Source organism: Panthera leo, chromosome B1 (assembly GCF_018350215.1).
Source record: "Panthera leo isolate Ple1 chromosome B1, P.leo_Ple1_pat1.1, whole genome shotgun sequence".
In the NCBI taxonomy this organism is placed as follows: Eukaryota; Metazoa; Chordata; class Mammalia; order Carnivora; family Felidae; genus Panthera; species Panthera leo.
In genome coordinates this window covers 138,639,708-138,661,495 of record NC_056682.1, presented here as the reverse complement: position 1 = coordinate 138,661,495, position 21,788 = coordinate 138,639,708, and the positions used below count along the sequence as shown (strand labels likewise).

The window sequence follows — 21,788 nt, the reverse complement described above, 5'->3', positions numbered from 1 at the left end:
GAACCAGTGATTTGCTCCTTGACAACATTATATGGCAACAGTGATGGGAGGGTCAGCCCATATGTGTAACATAAGATTTCTCTTAGTCAACTGTAAAGAGACTCTCCAACTTCCCCTGAAGACGTATGCCATGCTGTGAATGGGCCTGGGGAAAAGAATATGGCTAGGAACTCTGGGCAGCCACTAGGAGCTGAGAGAAGCCTCTGCTGACAGCCAGCAAGAAAATGGGGACCTCAGTCCCACAACCACAAGGAACTGAATTCTGCCAACAGTCATGTGAGCTTGGAGGAGGACTTCTTCCACTAGAAAGCTCTAGAAAGGGACATAGCCAGCTGACTCTTTGACTACAGTCTTGTGAAACCCTGAGAAGATGACCTAATTGCTGTGCCTAAATGCCTGACCCATGGAAACTCTGAGATACAAATATGTGTTGTTTTAAGCTGCCAGGTTTGTGGTAGGTTATCACACAGCAATAGAAAACTAATATACCTTGGTTTCCCTAGTTTCTATTACCTATTCACTTTTTACCCCCCCTTTTCCTCATCCAGTCTAGAAAAAGGGAACTCAAAGCTACAGATCTTTCTTTCTTTCATATTTCCCAGAGCTTGATCTATAAACCCCAAAAAGATGATAAAAACTGCTGCCTGAAATTTACCAATTAAAATTAATTTGACATGACAAACATCTACTCCTGGAAGGACTGAATGGAAATTGAGAGTTCTTGATCACTCACATTTTACTATGAATTATATACATAATATCCTCTGTCCATTCCTGGCTATAGGTCTCAAAACAAAACAAAATAAAAAACAAACAAACAAAAATCCTGTCAAACAAGACTGCACTAAAATGTCTATAACTACAAAATAATTCAAAGGAGAGTCAAGGAGGGGAGGAGACAAATAATTTTAAAATGAGATTTTAAGAAAAGGAAACGGTTTTAATCAAAAGATAAATACAAGAAATGTATCTTCACAGAGAAGGTACTTCCAAAAAAAGTCTAAAAACTGAAAAGCTTTATCCTGGGCTTCACATATTTTCCCTTTCCTGAGAATTCTATTGCAGTTCAAACCCTAGAAAAACAAGGTGACAGGAGCAGAGCTGCTCAGGCTTCCAGAAAGAAAAGGGAGGCTCCTCTGGAAGCTGCACTGCTCATTAGGAGGCAAAGGTCAATGGCAATGCTTCCCTCTGATCCAACAAGCCCCGAGGATAAAAAAAAAAAAAAAAAAATTCACTGTTTTCTTGACTCTACTATTTCTACTACACTCTTCCTGCGAATCTAGCAAGGAAATGGGTAGTGTGCAGAAAGGCATACAATGTCTGTAAGAAAAAAACCGAGTTAGAAGGCACTTTGAAGATGTAAATGAGGGGCGCTGGAGGCTACTGCTCAGGCTTTCAGGACAGTGGTTCAGGGCGAGCACTGCTAAATTCATCTGGAGGAACTTATTTGTAGCCAAGCAGACCCACAAACTACTACAAATATTGTATAAATTAATATGATAGCAAGCAAAATAAAATGAGTATAGGTTTCAGAGTGGCTCTAATTAAGTAGCAGATGTCCTGACAACGAGGTGAGGCTAAACAGCTTTACACTACTAATGGTGGCCATGGGCTAGTTACTTATGCCTGCTAAGCTGCAGGCAATGACACTTGGGTGGCAGGTTCACTGTGAAAATAAATGAGGTTAATTCTAACTTCAGTCATAGTGCAGTGTGCCTGGCTTGTGATGCCTACTTGAGATTGGTACTGGTGGCCACTGACTACTCTCATACTAAGAATGAAGGAAAATTTGGAGGGAACAAAATAAAAGTCTACATGAAGGGCACCTGGGTGGCTCAGTCGGTTAAGCATCCGGCTTCAGCTCAGGTCATGATCTCACGGTTCATGGGTTCAGGCCCTACGTCAGGCTCTGTGCTGATAGCTCAGAGCTGCTTCAGATTCTGTCTCCCTCTCTCTCTGCCCATTCCTTGCTCCTGATCTCTATCTCAAAAATAAATAAACATTAAAAAAATTTATAAAAGTATACATGAAAGAAATGGAAGAGAGGAGACAGAAAGACATACAGAAAAGGGAAGCAAAAGAGGAAGAAAAACAAAATTCAAGAATGAGCTTCTCTGATTAAGAAATTCAATATTCAATAAATATTTGCTGAATTGAATGTGTTAACCTGAGGACTAAAGGAAATCTTGGACATTACATAGCTGCGAGCCAAGGCTACTGGTCTTTGGGTGGTATAAGAACATCACAGTACCTGCTAGGACTCTCAGGCACGTAGACCACAAGGTGAGGGGTGGCTTGGAGTCAGCTGGGAACTTACACAAGCACTTGGACTCTTGACTGTTCGCAGCAATGAGTCCTTGAGTGCCCAGCGTGTTCCGAGGCTTAAGGAAACATTTTTCCTAACACCTGGCAACTGGCAGACTGACAGATTTGAGGATCAAGTGAGAAGGAACAAAGAGGGGCTATGAACCAAGCAGAAGATCATCACAGAAGCTGCGAGAGGGCCCGAGTGTGGGTGCGCAATGAGAAGGAGCCCAGGGCCTTTGGCTCTTAGACAGAAAGAAGGAAAGTCAGAGGCAGGAAGTGAAAGGGACTGGGGCCAGGACTCAGAAAGTCTGCCAAAACCTACTTAACTTCACCAAGATGTCCAGGCAACTGCCACCTAATTCTAGGCAGGTTCCTCAACTTGCCTGCACTCTTTACCTCTCCTTTTTTTTTTTTTAAACAGCACCACCCTCCCCCACTTCCCCTCCACACACACCCCCAAGGGCAGCCATTCATACTGCAGGCTGCACTTTCTGTTTGAGCTGTGCACACCGTGGTAGAGAACACACACTGGGCATCAGGCAGACACAGATTTAAAACCTGGTTCAAGGAACTACCAACACCAGGACCTTGAGCAAATTGTTGAATGACTCTGAACTTTCATTGCATCTTCTTTGACGCAATGGAAAAGCAACACTCACCTCATTAGGCAAGTGTCCTACCTCCATGAGATAACATTGAGAAAACAACAGACATCTAGCAGTTAACCAGTAACGGTTTTCCTACTTCATCCTTGAGTAGGTAGGTCTGATTGGGGTGTCTAAATGCACACCATTTCTGTAGAACAGAACCTCTGTTTTCAAACATTCTGACAACTTTCATCAGACACATCACCCCGCTGCCATCACCCACAGCTTCTTGTTATCAGATCACCCCACAACTGGACTTTTCTCTTCTTTCTTTCCTTACATAGGGAGTTTCATTTTCTGCTTTTCAGAAGACTCAAGTTAAGGCAATAGTATTTATAAGCATATGCACAAATTTTTTAACTATCCAACTGATTATTAAAAGTCTGTACATATGTTCTTTAAAATATTTAATAATCTATTGATGTGAAATCTAGACATGGAACTTCTGAAAAAGCAGCATCTAAGTCGCTATTTCGTGGAAGTAAAAAAAAAGTTTCTTTCCCTCCCATAGGCAGCAAGATTTTCCTCTACTGCGAACTGAGAACAGGGCAGCACTTTCTGGAAGCATAATTTTCTGGGAGAAATAACAATAGCCAGAAGCAGTTTGTAATCATACAAAAAAAAAAAGCATTAGAAAAGCATCTATTTCTAATTATATATTTGAATTTTTACAAGGCTTCCCAACTAAAATGTAATTTTCATCTTGGAAAAGTGGTATAGAGGAGTCGTTAGAACAGACTTGAGACAGCAGATGTTCTGGTTTTGAATACTGGTTCTGATATTAAAAGCTGTGTAATCTTGGGCAAGTAATTAAACTTTGCATGTCCTAGTTTCCTCATGTATAGAACAGGGTGAAAATAATCATATCTATCGTATAGGTTTGTTGTGAGAATTAAATAATCCAGTATTTGTGAAGCATTCAGAATGGTGCCCAGCACATAATTAGGGATATAAAAATGCTATTATTATTACTATTCTTAGTCATTCCATACAAACACTCCTGCCCAATAACGGAGCTACATTTCTATACTGCACATTCAAATACTCAGCCTTGCTTTACAAAGGAAACAAATAATAACAACCATACTCTTCCTCAATCCCTTGATGTAGATCTTATTTAAATGGATGACTCACTAGCATTTTCCACTTTTACCTATTCTGCTCCTGGGATGGGAGTGACAAATGAAACTAATTGTCCTTAAAACTAGAGTCAACGTCTGAAGTCAGATGGCAAGTCTTTGTTTTATCTTTCCTTTTCAGGGAAGAACAATGGTTTCAAATGATAGTTTTTGCATTCTTAGCGAAAGGCAGTCATACTAGCAACTTGCCAGATGTCTCTGATTAATTTGCCTGTGTTCCACCAGACATTCAGCATGAGCTTGTAATTTTGCTCTGCCAATGCTGAAGTTTGCTAAACAATGTCTACATAAACAGAAAATTCAATTTCAGTGAAAGGTCTGACCTCTGAATACATGGTTGTCTTGGTACTCAAGGCAGGTCAGACATGGACAGAAATGCTATCTGAACTCTTCCTCACCCTCCTTTGCCAGTGACATTCAGTTCTCAGTCTTGAGAAGCACTGTACTCATTTGGGAACCCACTCATGCCCCCCATGGATACCACAGTCTATGCTATCAGGTGGATCAAGTCCATTCCCTGTATCCTCTTCACACAGGCCCGAGCTCTGAGGATCCAGCACTTGGTGAATTGATGCAATGGATAAGTTCTGCTCAGCTATGCTTGGAAGAAGCCAGGAAGCACCATTGTTCTTCCCACCAAGCAGTGCGGCATATCAAAATAAATCAGGCTGGTACCTAAACTGGCCTGACTTGAGGCCTTTGATTTTTGTGGGGAGTTCTAAGTACTAGGATTGTAAATGAAAATAACTGGTTTCAAGGTCAAGAATCTTGGATTCTAATCTTAGTTCTGCCACTTACCATGGCATATTCGGCAACTCTCCTGCACCTGCTTCCCCCCTTCTCCAAGAAAAGGGGTAGGGTGAAACAATCTCTAAGGTTCTTCTAGCTCTAAATCCTCTGCTGTTTACCATAATAAATTTAAATCAGAGATCAGAGCATTTGACATACTGGAGTGCTCTGACTCATCATGATTTATGATACTTCAATAAGGCTGAGTACCTGTTATAGAAACAGTCTATGTGCCCACATAATTGCATGCTTCAGAAGCTCAAAAATGGTCAGTAGGTACAAAGCCAAGTCACTACAAAAGACTATGATATACTGTTGGTTCAGTGCAGTTTAAGAGTGACCCTATTGTGCCCACTTCAATCTGACAGGCACATTCTCATTTTCTGTGGCCTTGCCCTAAAACTGAACACAGGTCCTATGTTGTCTACATAGTTTTCCCAAACTTCTCTAGGTCATAATCCCCATCTCAGAAGATAGGAGTTCCAGTCAAAAACACATAATCTATTTCCAAAGAAGATATGCAAATGGCTAACAGACACAAGAAAAGATGCTCAACATCACTAATCATCAGAGAAATATAAATCAAAACCAAAATGAGATATCACCTCATACCAGTCAGAATGGCTATAATCAAAAAGACAAGAAATAACAAGAGTTAGTAAGCATGCAGAGAAAAGGGAACCCCCAGACACTGTTCTTGGGAATGTAAATCAGTGCAACCACTATGGAAAACAGTACGGAGGTTCCTCAAACAATTAAAATAGAAATACCCTACAATCCAGTATTGCACTGCTGGGTATTTACCCAAAGGAAACGAAAACACTAATTTGAAAAGGTATGTACACCCTTATGTTTACTGTAGCATTATTTACAATAGCCAAGATTGGAAGCAACCCAAGTGTCCATCAATAGATGAATGAATAAAGATGTGGGGTGTGTGTGTGTGTGTGTGTGTGTGTGTGTGTGTGTGTGTGTGTATGCAGTGGAATATCAACCATAAAAAAGAATGAGATTTTGTCATTTGTGATAACATGGGTGGAAACTAGAGGGTATGGTACTAAGTAAAACAAGTCAACAGAAAGATAAATATCGTATAATTTCAGTTATATGTAGAACCTAAAATACAAAGCAGAACAAACAAACAAACTGAATAAGACCCACAAAGACAAAGAACAAACTGGTAGTTAGTTGCCAGAAAGGAGGGGGCTGGGGGATGGGTGAAGGAGAGTGGGAAGTACAGGCTTCCAGTTATGGAATGTGTAAGTCACAGGAATGAAAGGTACAGCATAGGGAATACAGTCAATGGTATTGTAATAGCATCGTATGGTGACAGATGGCAGCTACACTTGCGGTGAGCACGGCATTACTTGTAGAACCTGAGGCACAAACCAATCAATGAAAAAGAGTGATTCCCAAATTCTAATTAATTTTTCAATTCAGAAGCACAAGGCTCTATGAAAGTATGTGTGGAATATGAGGGCAGGGATGATCTAGTCTGATCTCTTCAGGACTTAATCATTAAAAATCATTAGCCTATTTCTTCATCATGACCTCAACGTAGACTTGTACCCATCTGGCTTCCCTTTATGACGAGGGGAATCACTGCCAATGCTTATTCAAGAGCTCTAATATCTTCCCTCCCTTGTCCCTCTCACTAAGATAGGTGGTTGTACTTAACTACTGATTTTCTTTTCTAGAAATTGTACCTAACTACTGATTTTCTTTTCCTGGTTATAATGGAGCTAATAAAGAAACACAAAGGAACATGTTTATCTTGGATTGTTCAGTTACTTAACACTAGGATAATGGTGTTCTGTCTCAAGATGGGCAAGTCTTTGGAACAAAATAATTGAACATGATTTTTGCTCAAGAGAAACCTGGTAGAGTATGTAGGAAAAAGGTCAAAGCAGATGACTGACTATCAAATTCTTTCATGCTTCTCTCAGATATACAATCACATTCCTATCTGAAAGATTTTTGTGGATAAATAATATATTGTGCTTAAAGAGAAATAGCAATATAATACAATATAATGCACAATGTGTAATATCATATACATTACTATATATGCTTATATCTGTTATATCAACAGAGAACACTAGATGATATCCAATTTCTGAAGCACAAGTTTGTAACATTTATAATTTCTGAAATCACACCATTAAAAATAAATGTTACTTTTGCAAAGGGAATAGATAAGACCTTTCTAAACCAACTAATAATAAAACTCTTGACTTACAACAAATTCTTCTGAACTCTAACATTAATCAGATTTCTTTCAGCCACAGAGTATTATGATTAATAATCCAGCATGACTTGTTTCCTTAGCAAATATTTATTGATCACTCACTATGTGACTGTCAACAAATTGATGAATTAAACCTCCCTTTGTAATTCTGTTGTCAAAATTAATCATTTATTTGTTTAAGTCGGATGTTTTATGTTGATTTATAGGACTCATGTTTATGAGTAAGTTAAAATTTGTTTTAAATTCACAAATATTGCATTTTCCGAGAGAAATTCAGGCTCAGCCAAGACATTATCAAGGCACAAGATTTAATTTTATCTAATAAATATTCATTCACTTAAAAATAATGCAGGGACGCCTGGGTGGCTCAGTTGGTTGAGTGTTTGACTTTGGCTCAGGTCGTGAACTCACTGATCATGAGTTTGAGCCCCTCATAGGGCTTTGTGCTGACAGTTCAGAGCCTGGAGCCTGCTTTGGATCCTGTGTCTCCTTCTCTCTCTGTTACTTCCCGCTCTCTCGCTCTATCTCAAAAATAAATAAGGATTAAAAAAAATTAAAAAATAAAATAAAATAAAAATAATGTAGAAATGAGACCCTAACTTGGGATGTTTCTAGTTCATCTTTCCTGTTTAGGAAATTCAACCTTCAGTTAGAAAATGTACACATGCACGCACACTCATGCACACATACATGTGTGCACACACACGTGCAAGAATGCTATCATAAACTTTCATAAGTTCTTGTAAAAAATCTTTATTTTCAAACTTAATTCTAACTTTCCATTGTTCCCTCTCTCTGAAATGCCCTTTCCACCTCCTCTATGCTTTTTTCCCTCTTTCAGGTCCCAGATAAAAGTCACCTCCTCAGCCAGGCCTCCATGAGAGTCCCAATTCTGTCTGCAGAAAAACTGCAGTTGAGAAGGAAGAGTTAAATAAGAGATATTCAAGAACAGAAGTTGAAAAGAAAATTGGATAGTAATACTTTCCATTGATTTTCTCTCTCCCTAATCGCAGATACCCGTACTATCCTGTTGTTTTCCATCATATCATGTATCCCAATTAATAATTACACAGCATCTCCTTGTTTTTGTGTATACTGTCTATCTCCCCCCGAGAAAGGCTCTGTGCCTATTACTCACTAATATACACTTAGCATCTAACACAGTGGCTGGCAGGTGGTAGTACTCAGCTTCACCTGTGAGACGAATGAATGGACTCCACCTCCTTGGAGGATCCAACTTACTCCTTTTTCATGACGCTGGCTGACTAAGTGCTAGAAAGCAGGTTTTGCTATACGTATTCATAGTTCACTGTGATTTGTGTACACCTGTAAATCCCCCCCTATAGACAGAGAGAAGGGGAGACTCCCTAAGACTACCTCTTCACTCCCCTAGGGTTTTCGAGATCATGGAAATGACTTTCTTAAACTCAGCTCCTCAGTTATACGCACCACAAACCAAAGTCTGGCTAACACGCAATTCCTGATTTAAAGAAAAGTTTTGCTTATCCAAACCAAACCAAGTTTAGAAGTCCCTCTATCCCCAAATCAGAAAGGGTTATTATCTCTTTTCCACTGAGGCGGCCTAAAAAATATCACCCTAGTCTTTCATAATCTTAAAGCTACTGGAGTCAAAAGGGTGTGGGAACTTCTTACCTGGAGTCCTTTCTGACCCTTGCTTTCTCAAAAGAAAATTCAGGGGGTTTATTGAGGTCATAGGTTCGGGTGGTGGGTTCAGCAGACACCCCTGCTTTTGCTCCCCTCCGGCTATGGAGGGAGACCAATCCCGAGGCCTTCCGGTGGACCTCAAGAGGCACTTTATCTGGAGAGGCCTGAAGTGGGCTTCCTCCCTGCATATGCACCACATCCTGAAGCTTGTTCAGCTGGATGCACTTGCTCTGGAGCTCCTCCGTGAGCTCAGCAATGGCCACGGTCTGCTTCGACAGCTGTTCTCGCAGCTCCTTCAAATGGTATTCCCGCTCCTGGATCTCAGCATCCTTCCTCCTCAGCTCCCTCTCCAGCTCTGTCACCTTGCTCCGCAGCGCATGGGTGGTGAGGTTCCCGGAGTGGCCATCTGGATGCTTAGAATGTTTGGGTTTCACTGAACCATTTCCCATTTTGCTCAAGGACCTGAGAGAGGGCAGAGAACCGGCAATTACATAGTGGAACTTCACCACCCCACAGCCCCCACCACTCCTCATTCCGATCTGGTTCATAAATAGAAACACAGCGGCCATCATTATTTGATAAGCAATAAATTCCCTTTGCTTCCGGAAGCAAAGCTATTGACTGATTTCCCTGATCTCTCCATGAGTTGGCCTTGGATTCATTCTTCCCTGTCCCTTTGACGGCGCAGGTGTCACACCTAAGCATTTTGCACAAGTGGCCTGAGTTACCTGCTGTTCTCTCTGGTCGTTCTCCTTGGACAGCTGTCAAAAGCATCACAACAAGACTGCAATTTGGAAGTCAGCATGGCAAAGATGCAACACAAATGAGCAGCCACAGAAGCAGAGGCTTGGAAATGTCACCGCTCTGTCAGCGCTCTGTGCAGCTACAGCGAAAAACTACGCCCGAGTTAGAAAGCAGCACATCTGCACTCCTCCGGAGAAGGAGACTGAGTCGATACTGCTTTATTAACACTTTGCTCCCGCTCTATGGACCGAGTATGTTTTGCATTTCGGATAGGGCTCGCTGTTAAAAAGTGCTGGGTGGCAGTTACTAGAAAGTAAAACAGAGGCATGTGGATTCTTTGACTTCTTTTACTTTATATCCTAAAGCCAAGGTTGTCCAAAATATGATGAGGTATGAGCGCAGAGCTCATTCTTTTCCTATTAAGAATATGCTCAGTGAAGTCCCCAAAATGGTCTCTAATCCAGCAAATCTCAGAATGTGATACACAAATCAGGATCATCAGGGTGATTTTAGTTGATTCAGAATGTTTTGTTGTTGTTGTTGTTGTTTTTTAGTTCAAAGCTATGTGTTTATTTTAACATTCATTAGAAATATAAATAATTGCCCCCACAAAGTTGCAATTTCATTGACATTATTGCTTAAGTGAAAGATAAACTAGGCATTTAGGTTTACTGAGTCAGTTCAATGAAAATTTCTTAAAAATCATCTACAGAAGGACGCCTGGGTGGCTCAGTCAGTTAAGCATCCAACTTTGGCGCAGGTCATGATCTCACAGTTCGCAGGTTGGAGCCCAGAGTGGGGCTCTGTGCTGACAGCTCACAGCCTGGAGCCTGCTTCGGATTCTGTGTCTCCCTGTGTCTCTGCCCCTTTCCCCACTCACACCCTCTCTCTCTCTCTCTCTCTCTCTCTCTCTCTGTCTCTCTCTCTGTCTCTCTCTCTCTGACTCTTTCTCTCTCAAAAACAAATAAACCCGTTAAAAGTTCTAAAAAAATAAATAATAAAAATAAAAATCATCTGCAGATACTAAGCAGACCTGAGCAAGACCACAAAAGAGAACTTGAAACGGTGAGTTTGGAAAACACTGCTTTGATTAATTACCATAAGGTTTAAGTCTTTTTAGGCTACCTATTTAAACTTCATACTTGTGCATGTGCAATTTTTGACAGCCTTAACTCAAGAAGCATAATAACACTTGTAAACTAAACTTAAATTACCTCTCATTATATAATATCCAAAGAGCTAGACGAAACTTTGTAGTTATATAAGCCACACATTCTTGCCCCTCTCTCCCTCCAAATTTCAAACTCAAGGAGAAATGAAATGCTTAGACTGATATTGCTAGCTCTCCCAGAATAGTCGTGATCTCTGAAACAATAAAGGCATACATGGAAAGATGTAAGACAGCCTCTAAGCCTCAAACAGATGCAACCAAGTAGCCAATGCATATCACCTAAGATGGATGGTACAAACAGAAAATAAATGTACTTGTAAAAGTAATCTTGCAATACCCAGATAGTCCTCATAGAATTCAGGTTCCAAGTAGTCATTAATAAACATTAGCCTCCAGAGAATTGCCTTACTATGTAGCAGAGATGTGGCAGGTTTAATCTCTAAGTTTCTCTTGACTTGGCAGTATTTATTATTCTTATATATTAAGAATATATAAAAAGGTTGAGGAGACTAGAATTCATAGTCGTGGCCCTGGACACCCCTATATCCCAAATAAGCAATTCAGAAGATGTTAGATTGGGACCTAGGAATGAACTTGAATGAGATTCTGAATGACAGGCATGAGATGGGTGCCCCCAGAGGTTTCTTAAATTAATGTGTGCACAAGTTTTTAACACGCAGCAGTGAGCATCTTCCAGACATGTTTTTTGGGTCCACGGACAAGCATTCCTAACCACGGCAGGATGGAAGGAGGGGAATGGTCAGAGGAAAAGGAGCTGCTTTATAAAGAAAAATGAGCATAAAAACCTTAAAATGTAATATTAAACTAACTCAATATTTTTTTTAAATTTTTTCAATGTTTATTCATTTTTGAGAGAGAAAGAGAAAGCGTGTGAGCTTGTGGAGGAGGGGGTCAGAGCTGTCAGCACAGAGCCCCAAGTTGGGCTTATACCCATGAACCATGAGATCGTGACTTGAGCCGAAGTCGGACACTTAACTGACTAAATCACCCAGGCTCCCCAAACTAAGTCAATCTTTATTCATAGAACAATTGTTTACTAAAACCTAACTGTCATGTATTATATCAGGGGCATAACTCCATGAATTTGCAATAAATTTGACAGAGAAAACAGGGCTAGCATTCTAAACATGAAAAGGCTTTAGAAACATTTTTGCTATATGTATCGTGTTCAAAATATTCTGTCCTGATCCAATAATTTTACAAACCTGAAACACAATTAGGTAGGTGTTAAATTCTCCCCAAACACTAACCATTCTCTGGTTTTCATGAAGACAGTTTATAAGCTGTGTAAATCTTTCAAGCTATTTAGAATTCCAAAGAGGGGTGAAATGAGAGTACCTAGCTCATCTTTCAAGTAACTAATTTAAGATATATAAGTAAGTTCCCGAATGGCTCAATACTAAGTCTGATTTCTTACTTAGTTCACTCATTTAAATGTTCTTGTCCCTCAAGCCAAGACAAGTGTTTGGTTTCACAAAACCTAATTAGATTCATTCTGTTTCCTATATTCGTCACTAAGATAGGTAATCTATTTCTCAAAAATGTATTGCTAGCCACAAGGAGAATGTATGGCTGGCAACAGAAGCTGTTTCTCCATCGATCCAGAAACTTTGGGTTAATAGAGTCATTCTTAGAATCAGGGGGCAAGACATGATGTAAAAGGAAATGAGCCTGGAGATGAAGATCAGAATTTAACATAAGTAACGGAGTCAAGCCAGCCGGGGTAGGAAAACAATCTGCCCTTTCCCGGCTGCGTAGCCTTCTACAAACGCCTTAGAATCCTAGATTGGTTTCCCAATCTAGAAAGTCATACCCAGCTCATAGGATTATTATGAAGATTACGTTTGTTAGGTATCCTGTACAATATTTGGCACACAGCAGGCACCAGGGAGCTCTCACAGTGTGTGGCTGGAGACAAGGCACCGAGCGTCTTGGTGCAAGGAAACTTCCAGAAGAAATCGTTGCTGGATGGGACAAAGTCTAGCATGCTGCATGCCTTCCAGACAAGAAGTCTTTAAAGATGCCAGTTACTCCCTGGGGTTAGGGGAACCTAAACTCAGTCTGGTTTATCTCTTCCATGAAGAAAAGGAGTCATCCTGGAATATCTTAAGAAAATCTACCCTGATAAGGGAAACTCCACCAAAACATGGAGACCAGAAAGCATCACAAATGACCCAGCCCAGGTTACAGGACTGCAAGGACTCTTCAAGCTTCATAATTCCCTCCTGCTGTCCCTACCTGTTTTCACATATTGCAGTGTAATCCTGAAACCAAAGGGGCCTGCCTAACTGTTTTTGAAGACAATAAAAAAACATGACTCACTGTGAATGCAGTATTCTTCTGTACCCAGAAACAGGCAAGAGGAATAGAATGCATTGTGGCATTTGGCAGGAAGAGAGGAAAACTACATAAATTTTTTAATTATTATTACGTTAATGTGATAACTACTTCGGAAATGTCATTACGAGAAGTAACTAGAAAAGACACAGGAAAAGCAAAACCCTGAAGGCTCTTGCAGGTGGATTAACACCTGACAGCCAGCATGGGAGGAATTAGGTTTTGTTGTCTGTTTTTCCTCCAGCTCTACAGTAGTTTGAAACCAAAATCTTGGCTCTGATCTAGATAATATCTATTTCTCTCTCTCCCCCATCTGGAGTCTGATATAAATACATATATCTGTAAATATGGGAGATGGTATAGTGCTGGCTAAAGTTACACAGCCAGAGTCTCAATCCGAGCATTTTCACTTAGCATATATATGCCCTTGGGCATGGCGTGGGGCTCGAGTGTCAATAATAGAAGAGATAGACACATAGAGCTACAGGCAGATACAATGACTATACATATCATTTAGAGTTATTAGAGGGTCAAATGAGATAAACCATATTAAACATTGTTATTATTACTTGCTAACATTACCCAACAAAATAACTCATCTTAGTAGAAAAACTTATTGATCAAAGAGTACGTACTAAATAAACACAATATTATAGGAGAACAAAGTCAGCGGTGATACCTCCAGACTTTAAGACTTACTATTAAGAAAGAAAGAAAGAAAGAAAGAAAGAAAGAAAGAAAGAAAGAAAGAAAGAAAGAACAGACGTACTATAAAGCTTGCAGTAATCAAGACAGTGTGATATCAGTTAAAGAATAGACAAATAGGTTAATGGTACATACTAGAGCTCAGAAATAGACTCGGACAAATATAGTTAACTGACCTTTGACAAAGAACAAAAGTAGTTCAATGGGAAAAGGATGGTTTTTTAACAAATAGGATAACCACCCATACTCGTATGCACACATTAATCTAGACAAGGACCTTACATCTTTCACAAAAATTATCCTCAAATATTTCAAAGACCTAAATGTAAAACACAAAACCATAAAACTGCTAGTAGACAATATAGGCAAAACTCTAAGTGGGCTTGGTGATGACTTTTTAGATAAAACACCAAAAGCACAATCCATGAAAGGAAAAAAAAAATTATAAGGTGAACTTCATTAGCATTTAAAACATCTGCTCTGCAAAGACACTGTTGAGAGGACGCAATGACAAGCCACAGACTGGGAGGAAGCATTTACAGAGCACATATCTAATAAAGGACTAGGATCCAAAATATACAAAGAACTCTTAGCACTCAACAATAAGAAAGCAAACAATCTAGTTGAAAAACGGGCAAAAATATACACAGATACCTCACCTCAGAAGATACACACGTGGAAAGTAAGCATATGAAAAGGTGCTCAACGTTATATGCCATGAGAGAATCTCAAATTAAACCAACAGTAAGATGCCACTACACACTTATCAGAATGACCAAAATCCAAGCCCTGGCAACACCAAATTCTGGGGATAACATGGAGCAGCAAGGATTCTCATTCATTGCTAATAAGAATGTGAAATCATAGTCACTTTAGAAGGCAGTTTGGGATTTTCTTACAAAGCTAAATAATCAGATAACCCAGCAATCATGCTCCTTGGTGTTAATTTGACTGATAATGAAAATGTATGTCCACACCAAAACCTGCACAAAGATATTTATAGTAACTTTATCCATAACTGTCACAACCTGGAAGCAATCAAGATCTCCTTCAATGAACAGACGGAAGGTATATCTAGATATACTGAACCATGGTATATCTAGACAATGGAATATTATTCAGGGCTAAAAAGTAGTAAGTATGAAGCCATGAAAAGACATGAAGGAACTTTAAATACATATTACTCAATGAAATGAGTCAATCTGAAAAATCTACATACTGCATGATTCCAACTATATGACATTCTGGAAAAGACAAAACTTAGAGACAGTAAAAAGATCAGTGATTGCAGGGACTTGGCGAGAGAGAGGGAGGAATGAATATGCGGAGTATGGGGGAATCTTAGGGCAGTGAAACTACTCTGTGTGATGCTGTAATGGTGGATACATGTCTTATACGTTTGTCCAACCCCACTGAAGGTACAACACAAAGAATGAACCCTTTTGCAGCCTAGGTACTTTAGTTAATAATCACGTATCAATTCTGGTTCATCAATTATAATAAATGTACTACGTTGATACAAGATGTTAAGAATAGAGGATGGGGGGGCAGGGGAATATATACAAACTGTACTTTTCACCTAATTTTTCTATAAACCTAAAACTGCTCTAAAAACTAAAGTCTATTAATTTAAAAAAAAAGAACATGTATTAAGGGGTGAATGCAAAAAGGCTGACGGCATACCCAGGAAATAGCTGAAATGCATGACAGGAGAAAGAGAGTCATGAGAAATGAAAAGTCCGATGCAGGAATAAGATGCAGAAGAACTTCATATACCATGTGATGATATCTGGATTTTAGTGGAGGTCAAGTGTTTTTCAAGTTATGTGGTCAGATGTGCCCTTGAGAAAAATAAAATAATTTTCTTGGCTATAAATATAGAATGGAGTGAAAAGAGCATAGAGGAAGAGAAACAGTGAGAGGTTATTGCACCAACCCAAGTAAAAGGTGCTCAGGACAGGATAAGGCCATAGCCCCAACCCTATTCTAGTGTCTTGAACTTCTTGAACTCAAGATAAAAATGGATCATCTCCATGGTAGCCAGAAGAGAAAAACATGATCATCGGGGATTTGGTAAAAGTTGTGGCTATAGGTAACGCTGCAATTTGCTTCCCTTTAATAAATCATGAAACACAGAATAGATTCTTTTCCAAGAAAAGGGTACTTTACCCTGAAATCAGAGGAGTGAATTACACAGTCTTCTAAGTCTATATGATAGTCTTCTAAGTCTATATGAAACTGATGCATTTGGTGTTATCCTTAACTTTTTTTCAACAAAGTTCTTTTAGAAAATAATTAACCATCACTAAATATGTAAATCCCTGCTTCTTCTCCCTGAAGGAAAGCACACAGAGCTGCCCTTGTGAGAACAGCTCAATTCTATCAATGCCACAATTAAAAGCATCTGCCCATCTGACCTTGTAACTGATGACCTGGGGCTCAGTTTTTAATCTACTGATATTTTTCTCTATCCACAACATATTAGTTTGGAGAGTAATCTTCCCTTGTCGGGCAGTCATATGAGCTACAGTTTCAGCTACTCCTGAGGTTGATTCTCTTCGAAGTGCCTCTCCACCCAACAGAATATTCATAGTGAATTTTACAAATGCCACATACCCTATATGTTCACTGCCAAATGTGGTGGCGTTCCATTCAGCTATTTTGGGGTGCTGGAGTATCATATAGACAGGCCAAGACAGAGAAATGTAATTCTATACAGGTAGGTCAAGAGATTATAACTGATGGAATTTGAGTGGTGATAAGAAGAAAGAGAACAAAGATTTGGAAATTTCCATTGTGGCAACTGGGTAAGAGGTGATGTCATTAACCAAAATGAGGAGGATCTTGGAGGCCTAAGACAGTGAGTTTAACTTTGGACACACTCAGCTTTTTTTTTTTTAATTTTTTTTTTAACGTTTATTTATTTTTGAGACAGAGAGAGACAGAGCATGAATAGGGGAGGGTCAGAGAGAGGGAGACACAGAATCCAAAACAGGCTCCAGGCTCTGAGCTGTCAGCACAGAGCCCGACGCGGGGCTTGAACTCACGGACCATGAGATCATGACCTGAGCTGAAGTCAGCCGCTTAACCGACTGAGCCACCCAGGCGCCCCTGGACACACTCAGTTTGAAGGACCCATGGAAACTTTGGTGTGTAGGAGTTCGGTAGACAGTAAGATATGAGGGACTAGAAACCCAGAAGGGGGGAGCTGAAAATATGTAGCAATCTTTGATACCTAAGTAGAGGCTGAAGCTGAAGTAGTGGATGAAAGGGCCCAGGAGACTGGCCATGAGGAGAGAAAGAGTGTCTAGGCCTATATGACATTTGAAAGAAAAACTAGAGATATGCTAAGAAGAAGCTATTGTTTTGGCAAAAGTGGAAAAGGGTATGAGTGGATTCACGGTAAAATATGGCAAAGGTGGGAGGAATCCTGCAGGGGTTGAATCCCTCAATGTGGTGATTAAATTGGTGCACACAGAGGGAGGTTAAAAAAAAAATAATTCCAATATTTTGATATTAGAAGGCTTGGAGGAAGGCACTACTATTAACTCATTCATTCATTCAAAACTGAATAGAGCACCAACTATGGGCTGAGTATTGTGACACTGTCTTAATTCAGAGGAATGAGTGCACTTTATGAGACAGTAATCAGGCTGAATTTACACATGTTGAGTGCAAGGTGCCTGAATGTCATCAAGGTAGAAATGTGTAGCAGATAGGAGCAAAAAAAAAAGAGCTCAAGGCAAGAGACTGCTTTACAGAGGTGAGAGGTTGAAGTCCCATTAGCAGATGAGATCACTAAGGGAGAAAAGAAAGGAACGCCTCTGTTATTATATAAATACATCTAGAAAATACCTGTGGATATTATTTATAGAAGTGCAGGAGAAGCAAATAACAAAGACAGGGAAGGAATGCTAGTACAAGTAAGAGATCGAGGAGAACTATCACAGAGGCTATGAAGATAAGGTTTTCAAGAGGTAAGCAGGCTGCGGTTCACATCCCACAGATACATCAAAACAAATTATACCAGAGGGAAAAGCACTGAATTTAGCCTTTCACACGAGAGTTGGGATAGAAAGCCAATGACAAAGGAGCTGACAAGAGCTAATGTTAAGAGTAGGGATTTCAAGATGGTATCTTGGTTCATGAAATGGATTTTTAGAACAGTGGAAACTTGAGAGTCTTTGTAAGCCTGGAATAATGAAGCAGTGAAGATAGAGTAGGTGAAAACATAGAAGAGGAAATAATTGATAGGAAAACGGCCCAGAGGAAGCAAGACACTATGAGATCAAAAGATTTGGGCAACATCCAAGCAACATACGCCTTCACTGTGTGGTGAATTAGCCTCACTTGTAAGGATTCTGTAAGGATTCCAGAGGACTGGAGTTAACGATTTCACACGGAAGAGAGAGATCTCTGCGTACCATCGTTTTGTATATTTTATTCTCAGTTACACATTTCAGTAGGGAGGATGGCCTCTAATTCTCCAAAGAGATTCTCCACCGTATTAGTTCATACTCTCCCGTGTCACACTAAACAGGACTGCTGGCAACAGATACTGTATTCTATGTGGGATGATCACCTTGTCCGGTAGTTAAATAGAAACTTGCGAAGAAACGAGACAATAATTTGTAAGGAACTGGTGGGGGGGGGGGGGGGACGCTCTATGCTGCTCTCTTCCTTTATAATAAAAAAGCCCCTAGGAACTTTGAGAACAAGGTGAAGATCAGGACACCAAGGCTCCTATCAGACCTTTCTACTTGTTAATTCTGCCCGAGTTGTTTCTTTCCAGTCTCATCTCTGGCCTCAACTGCCATGCGTTCGCACCCTAGTTCTTCAACTTGAACCCACTGCTTTCTCTCTCATCCCCTAAGTGGCTGGTTTATTGTTTTCTGTTTGTCTGCTCTTGTTTTTTCATCACTGGGAAATACAGAGCAAGCGATGTGAAAGCGCCTCACGGTGCTGGGAGTGCCACAGAACACCCACACAAGTTTACAAGGACTCATAAAGTCCTTGCCCGAGTACTTGTCTCCTAGCAGCTACCCAGGGCTAGGCGACGCTTGGAGCGCACGCCCGGACAGCAGCGCCTAGCCCCCCGCCCGGAGCGACAGTCTCCACCGCCGTTCTGCTCGGAGCTCAAGGCTTGACAACCCTGAGGAATCCCCACTGGGGCTGAGCTCTCCCCTGCCGCCCCCAGCCAAGCTTCTTAAAATCAAGTAGCCTTCCCTCGCCTCCGGGAGCTCACGGAAGGCTGCCACACCAAGCAAACGCAACGCGTGCACACGTCCACACACAAACAGCACATGCACGAGACCGGCGGGGTGTGGAACGGAAGCGCACAGCTCGCAGTGTCCGCACGGCAGGCGTACGCGCGCGCCCCGACCCCGTCCCCCGCCTGCGCTGCCCCGGGCGCCCAAACCTTCCGCCCGCGAACCTCACCAGACAGCCGGGTAACTTTCCAGGTGCGCAGCTTGTCACCTTGGCGCCGCCGCCCCTGCGTCTCCGCGTCGTCTCCCGCACCTCCCTCCCCAGCCGCCTGCGGCGCTGGGCAGCTCAGCGAGCCCCGGCCGTGCGCAGGGCGCGCGGCGCGGGCCCGGGGCCGCCTCTGCCGCCGCTCGGGCTACGTGGGATCCGCGGGCGCGGGCGAGCGCGCTGCGGGCAGGAGCTGCGGCGGCTTGGTTGCTGCCGCCTGCCTCCTCCGCGGGGGCCGGTGCAGAGCAGACGCGCAAGGAGGGAGGGAGGGAAGGAGGGAGGAGAGGAGGAAGGGGAGGGGGGAGGGTCAGCCGGGGCTACTGCGTGGAAGAGCCGGGAGCCGGCTTCCCAAAAGGTGGGGTCACCCGCGCGCGCACCCACACCGGCCAGAACCTTTACTCCCGAGACAAGCTAGCGGCGGTAGCCGCAGTCTGCACTTTATACCCCATACCCTCCAGAGTGAGGCAACTTAAGTAGGGAGATAACATCGTGGTTGTAAAGCGTTTTTTATGTTGTTATTATTATTTCTATTTCAAGTGTGTGGGACGAGGGGAGAGGAAAGTTCAGGGACGTGTTCATCTTTTCCTTCCCCTCCCTCTCCTCCCACCCCTCTCTGGTCTGTTTTCCCGGCCAAGCTCCATCCCACCTCGCCTTCCCTCCCAGAGCGCAAACAGGCGCACGCATCCTGGACGTGCTCTCCTGGGTCACACCAATGCCCTTCTAGAAGACACGTGACCTCGGAGCAGCTTGGAGATGCGCTCTTCCGGGACTCTGGAGCCATAACTCGCATCTAGTTTGCCAGTTCGCATGATGCTGGGGGGGTCGTGGTTTGAATCGAGTTTTAAGGGGCAGAGATTATACCTTCGGAATCTGTAGGTCCTTTAGCAGGGATCACCCAGGCTGGTATGGCATTTTGATTACATGGTTTTTTTGTTTTGGGGGGTTCCCCACCCCCCAGGCTTGCATTATGGTTTTCTAAATATATATATACCGCATTATTTGCTGTGCTCTGGAGTTGTGAGATCTTCGTGTGGCTTTCCCCTTTCCTCCTGCCCCCAGAGGAATTTCACTGGCAAATCCACCGTGGACAAGGGCAGTTTCTGTGTTGAGGAATGGGAAGTACAGTGAGTTTTTATTCTTCACTGTGCCTCTAGAGAATGTCAGAACCCAACTCTGTTGGGTTTTAAACCACATGGCGGCGGTGGGACTCATGTAACACTGGCCTGCACTGGTACATATATAAACTTATATAGAAACGAGGCCGATGTAAAATATGTTGAATGGGACCATTAAATTTCAGAAGAGGAAGAATGTAGTCTTGTTTGTTTTTGTACTAACTGAAAAAAAAAATAAGCAAAAGTACAAAGTACTTTTTCATGAACACATGCCAGAGACTTTCCATTTTATGCAGGCCTTCAAAATAGCCCAACTAGAGGAGATGGTCTGGGGAAGGATTCTACAGGAAAAGGAAAAATAATTAAGTCTTTGTGAAGTCACTGTAATAATGAACTTCTAAGTCAACAGAGTGGATCTTTATGAACCGTTTAACAACAAAAAGAAGAAAATTGCATTTTCAAAGTCCTTACATTTCATTTACCTCATTTTGGGGGGAAATAGTAGATTGCTAATTAATGGGTCCACATTTTTAAGGAAATAGAATAAAAATATCAGAATACATCATGCGTAATAAGAGTAAATATGCTCTGTATATCTTTCTTTTCGGTTAAATATGTGTATATATGTATATTTGGTCAACCATGTAATATGTATTTTCTTACCATTCCTGGAGGCAAAAGCTTGAAAACCACTGATGGGGTCCTGCCAGGGGTCATCCAGCTAGTCAGAGCTGGAGAGGGATCTTAAACTCCCTCCCAGCAATCCTAGGATGATGAGGAGGAGGAGGAGAAAAGTGACTGTGTTTGAGGTGTTATCCATTACTTCAACAAATGTGCTTAAGCAGCTCCCATGCCTCAGGCCAGATGCTAAAATTTGGGAATTCAAAATCAACACATTATCTTGGTAATTTAGAATCTACAGTCCAGTGGGGGAAATAGGTATCAAATCAATAAGCACAAAAGCAGCATATATGTAAAAAAAAAAAAAAAAAAATGCTATGAAAGAAAATGATATGAGAGCAAAAAATATGGGATTATAATTCAGATGCAGAAGACTACAATTAATAACTAACCGAGTTTAAAATGTCTTAAATAACAAGGGAATTTACTGTTTCATGTGACTAGACATCCCAAGGTTGAGAGGCTCTGGCTGGGTAAATTCAGCAGTGATGTCAGGGTAGACCTGGGCTGTTTCTGTTATTCTCCCTGCCATTTCCAGTACGCCAACTTTGTACCTGGGTCGGCCTCCACCTCCCACCATGGTCCCAGGATGGCTGGGCCAGCCCCTATTATGAGAGGTAATCCTGACAATGCCCAATAGTAGCAAAGTCTGTCTCTTTTCAAGAGTGGACACATCTTTCTTAGAACCTCCAGGCAGACTTCCTCTTACCTGTCATTAGTTCAGACTGAGTCACGTGCCCACACTTA

General features: G+C 41.5%; 1 protein-coding gene across 1 annotated transcript in view; it reads right to left on the bottom strand.

Annotated features, from left to right (window-relative positions):
- PRKG2 (protein kinase cGMP-dependent 2) overlaps nt 1-19,299 on the bottom strand; it is a 103,324-nt gene extending 84,025 nt beyond the window's left edge. The window contains exons 1-2 of the mRNA XM_042933982.1: nt 19,213-19,299; nt 8,784-9,257 (exon numbers count right to left, since the gene is read on the bottom strand). Coding sequence (XP_042789916.1) covers nt 8,784-9,244 — 461 coding nt within the window. The 5' untranslated portion in view covers nt 9,245-9,257; nt 19,213-19,299. The remainder of the gene's footprint in view (nt 1-8,783; nt 9,258-19,212) is intronic.
- Between the last annotated feature and the right edge of the window lie 2,489 nt (nt 19,300-21,788).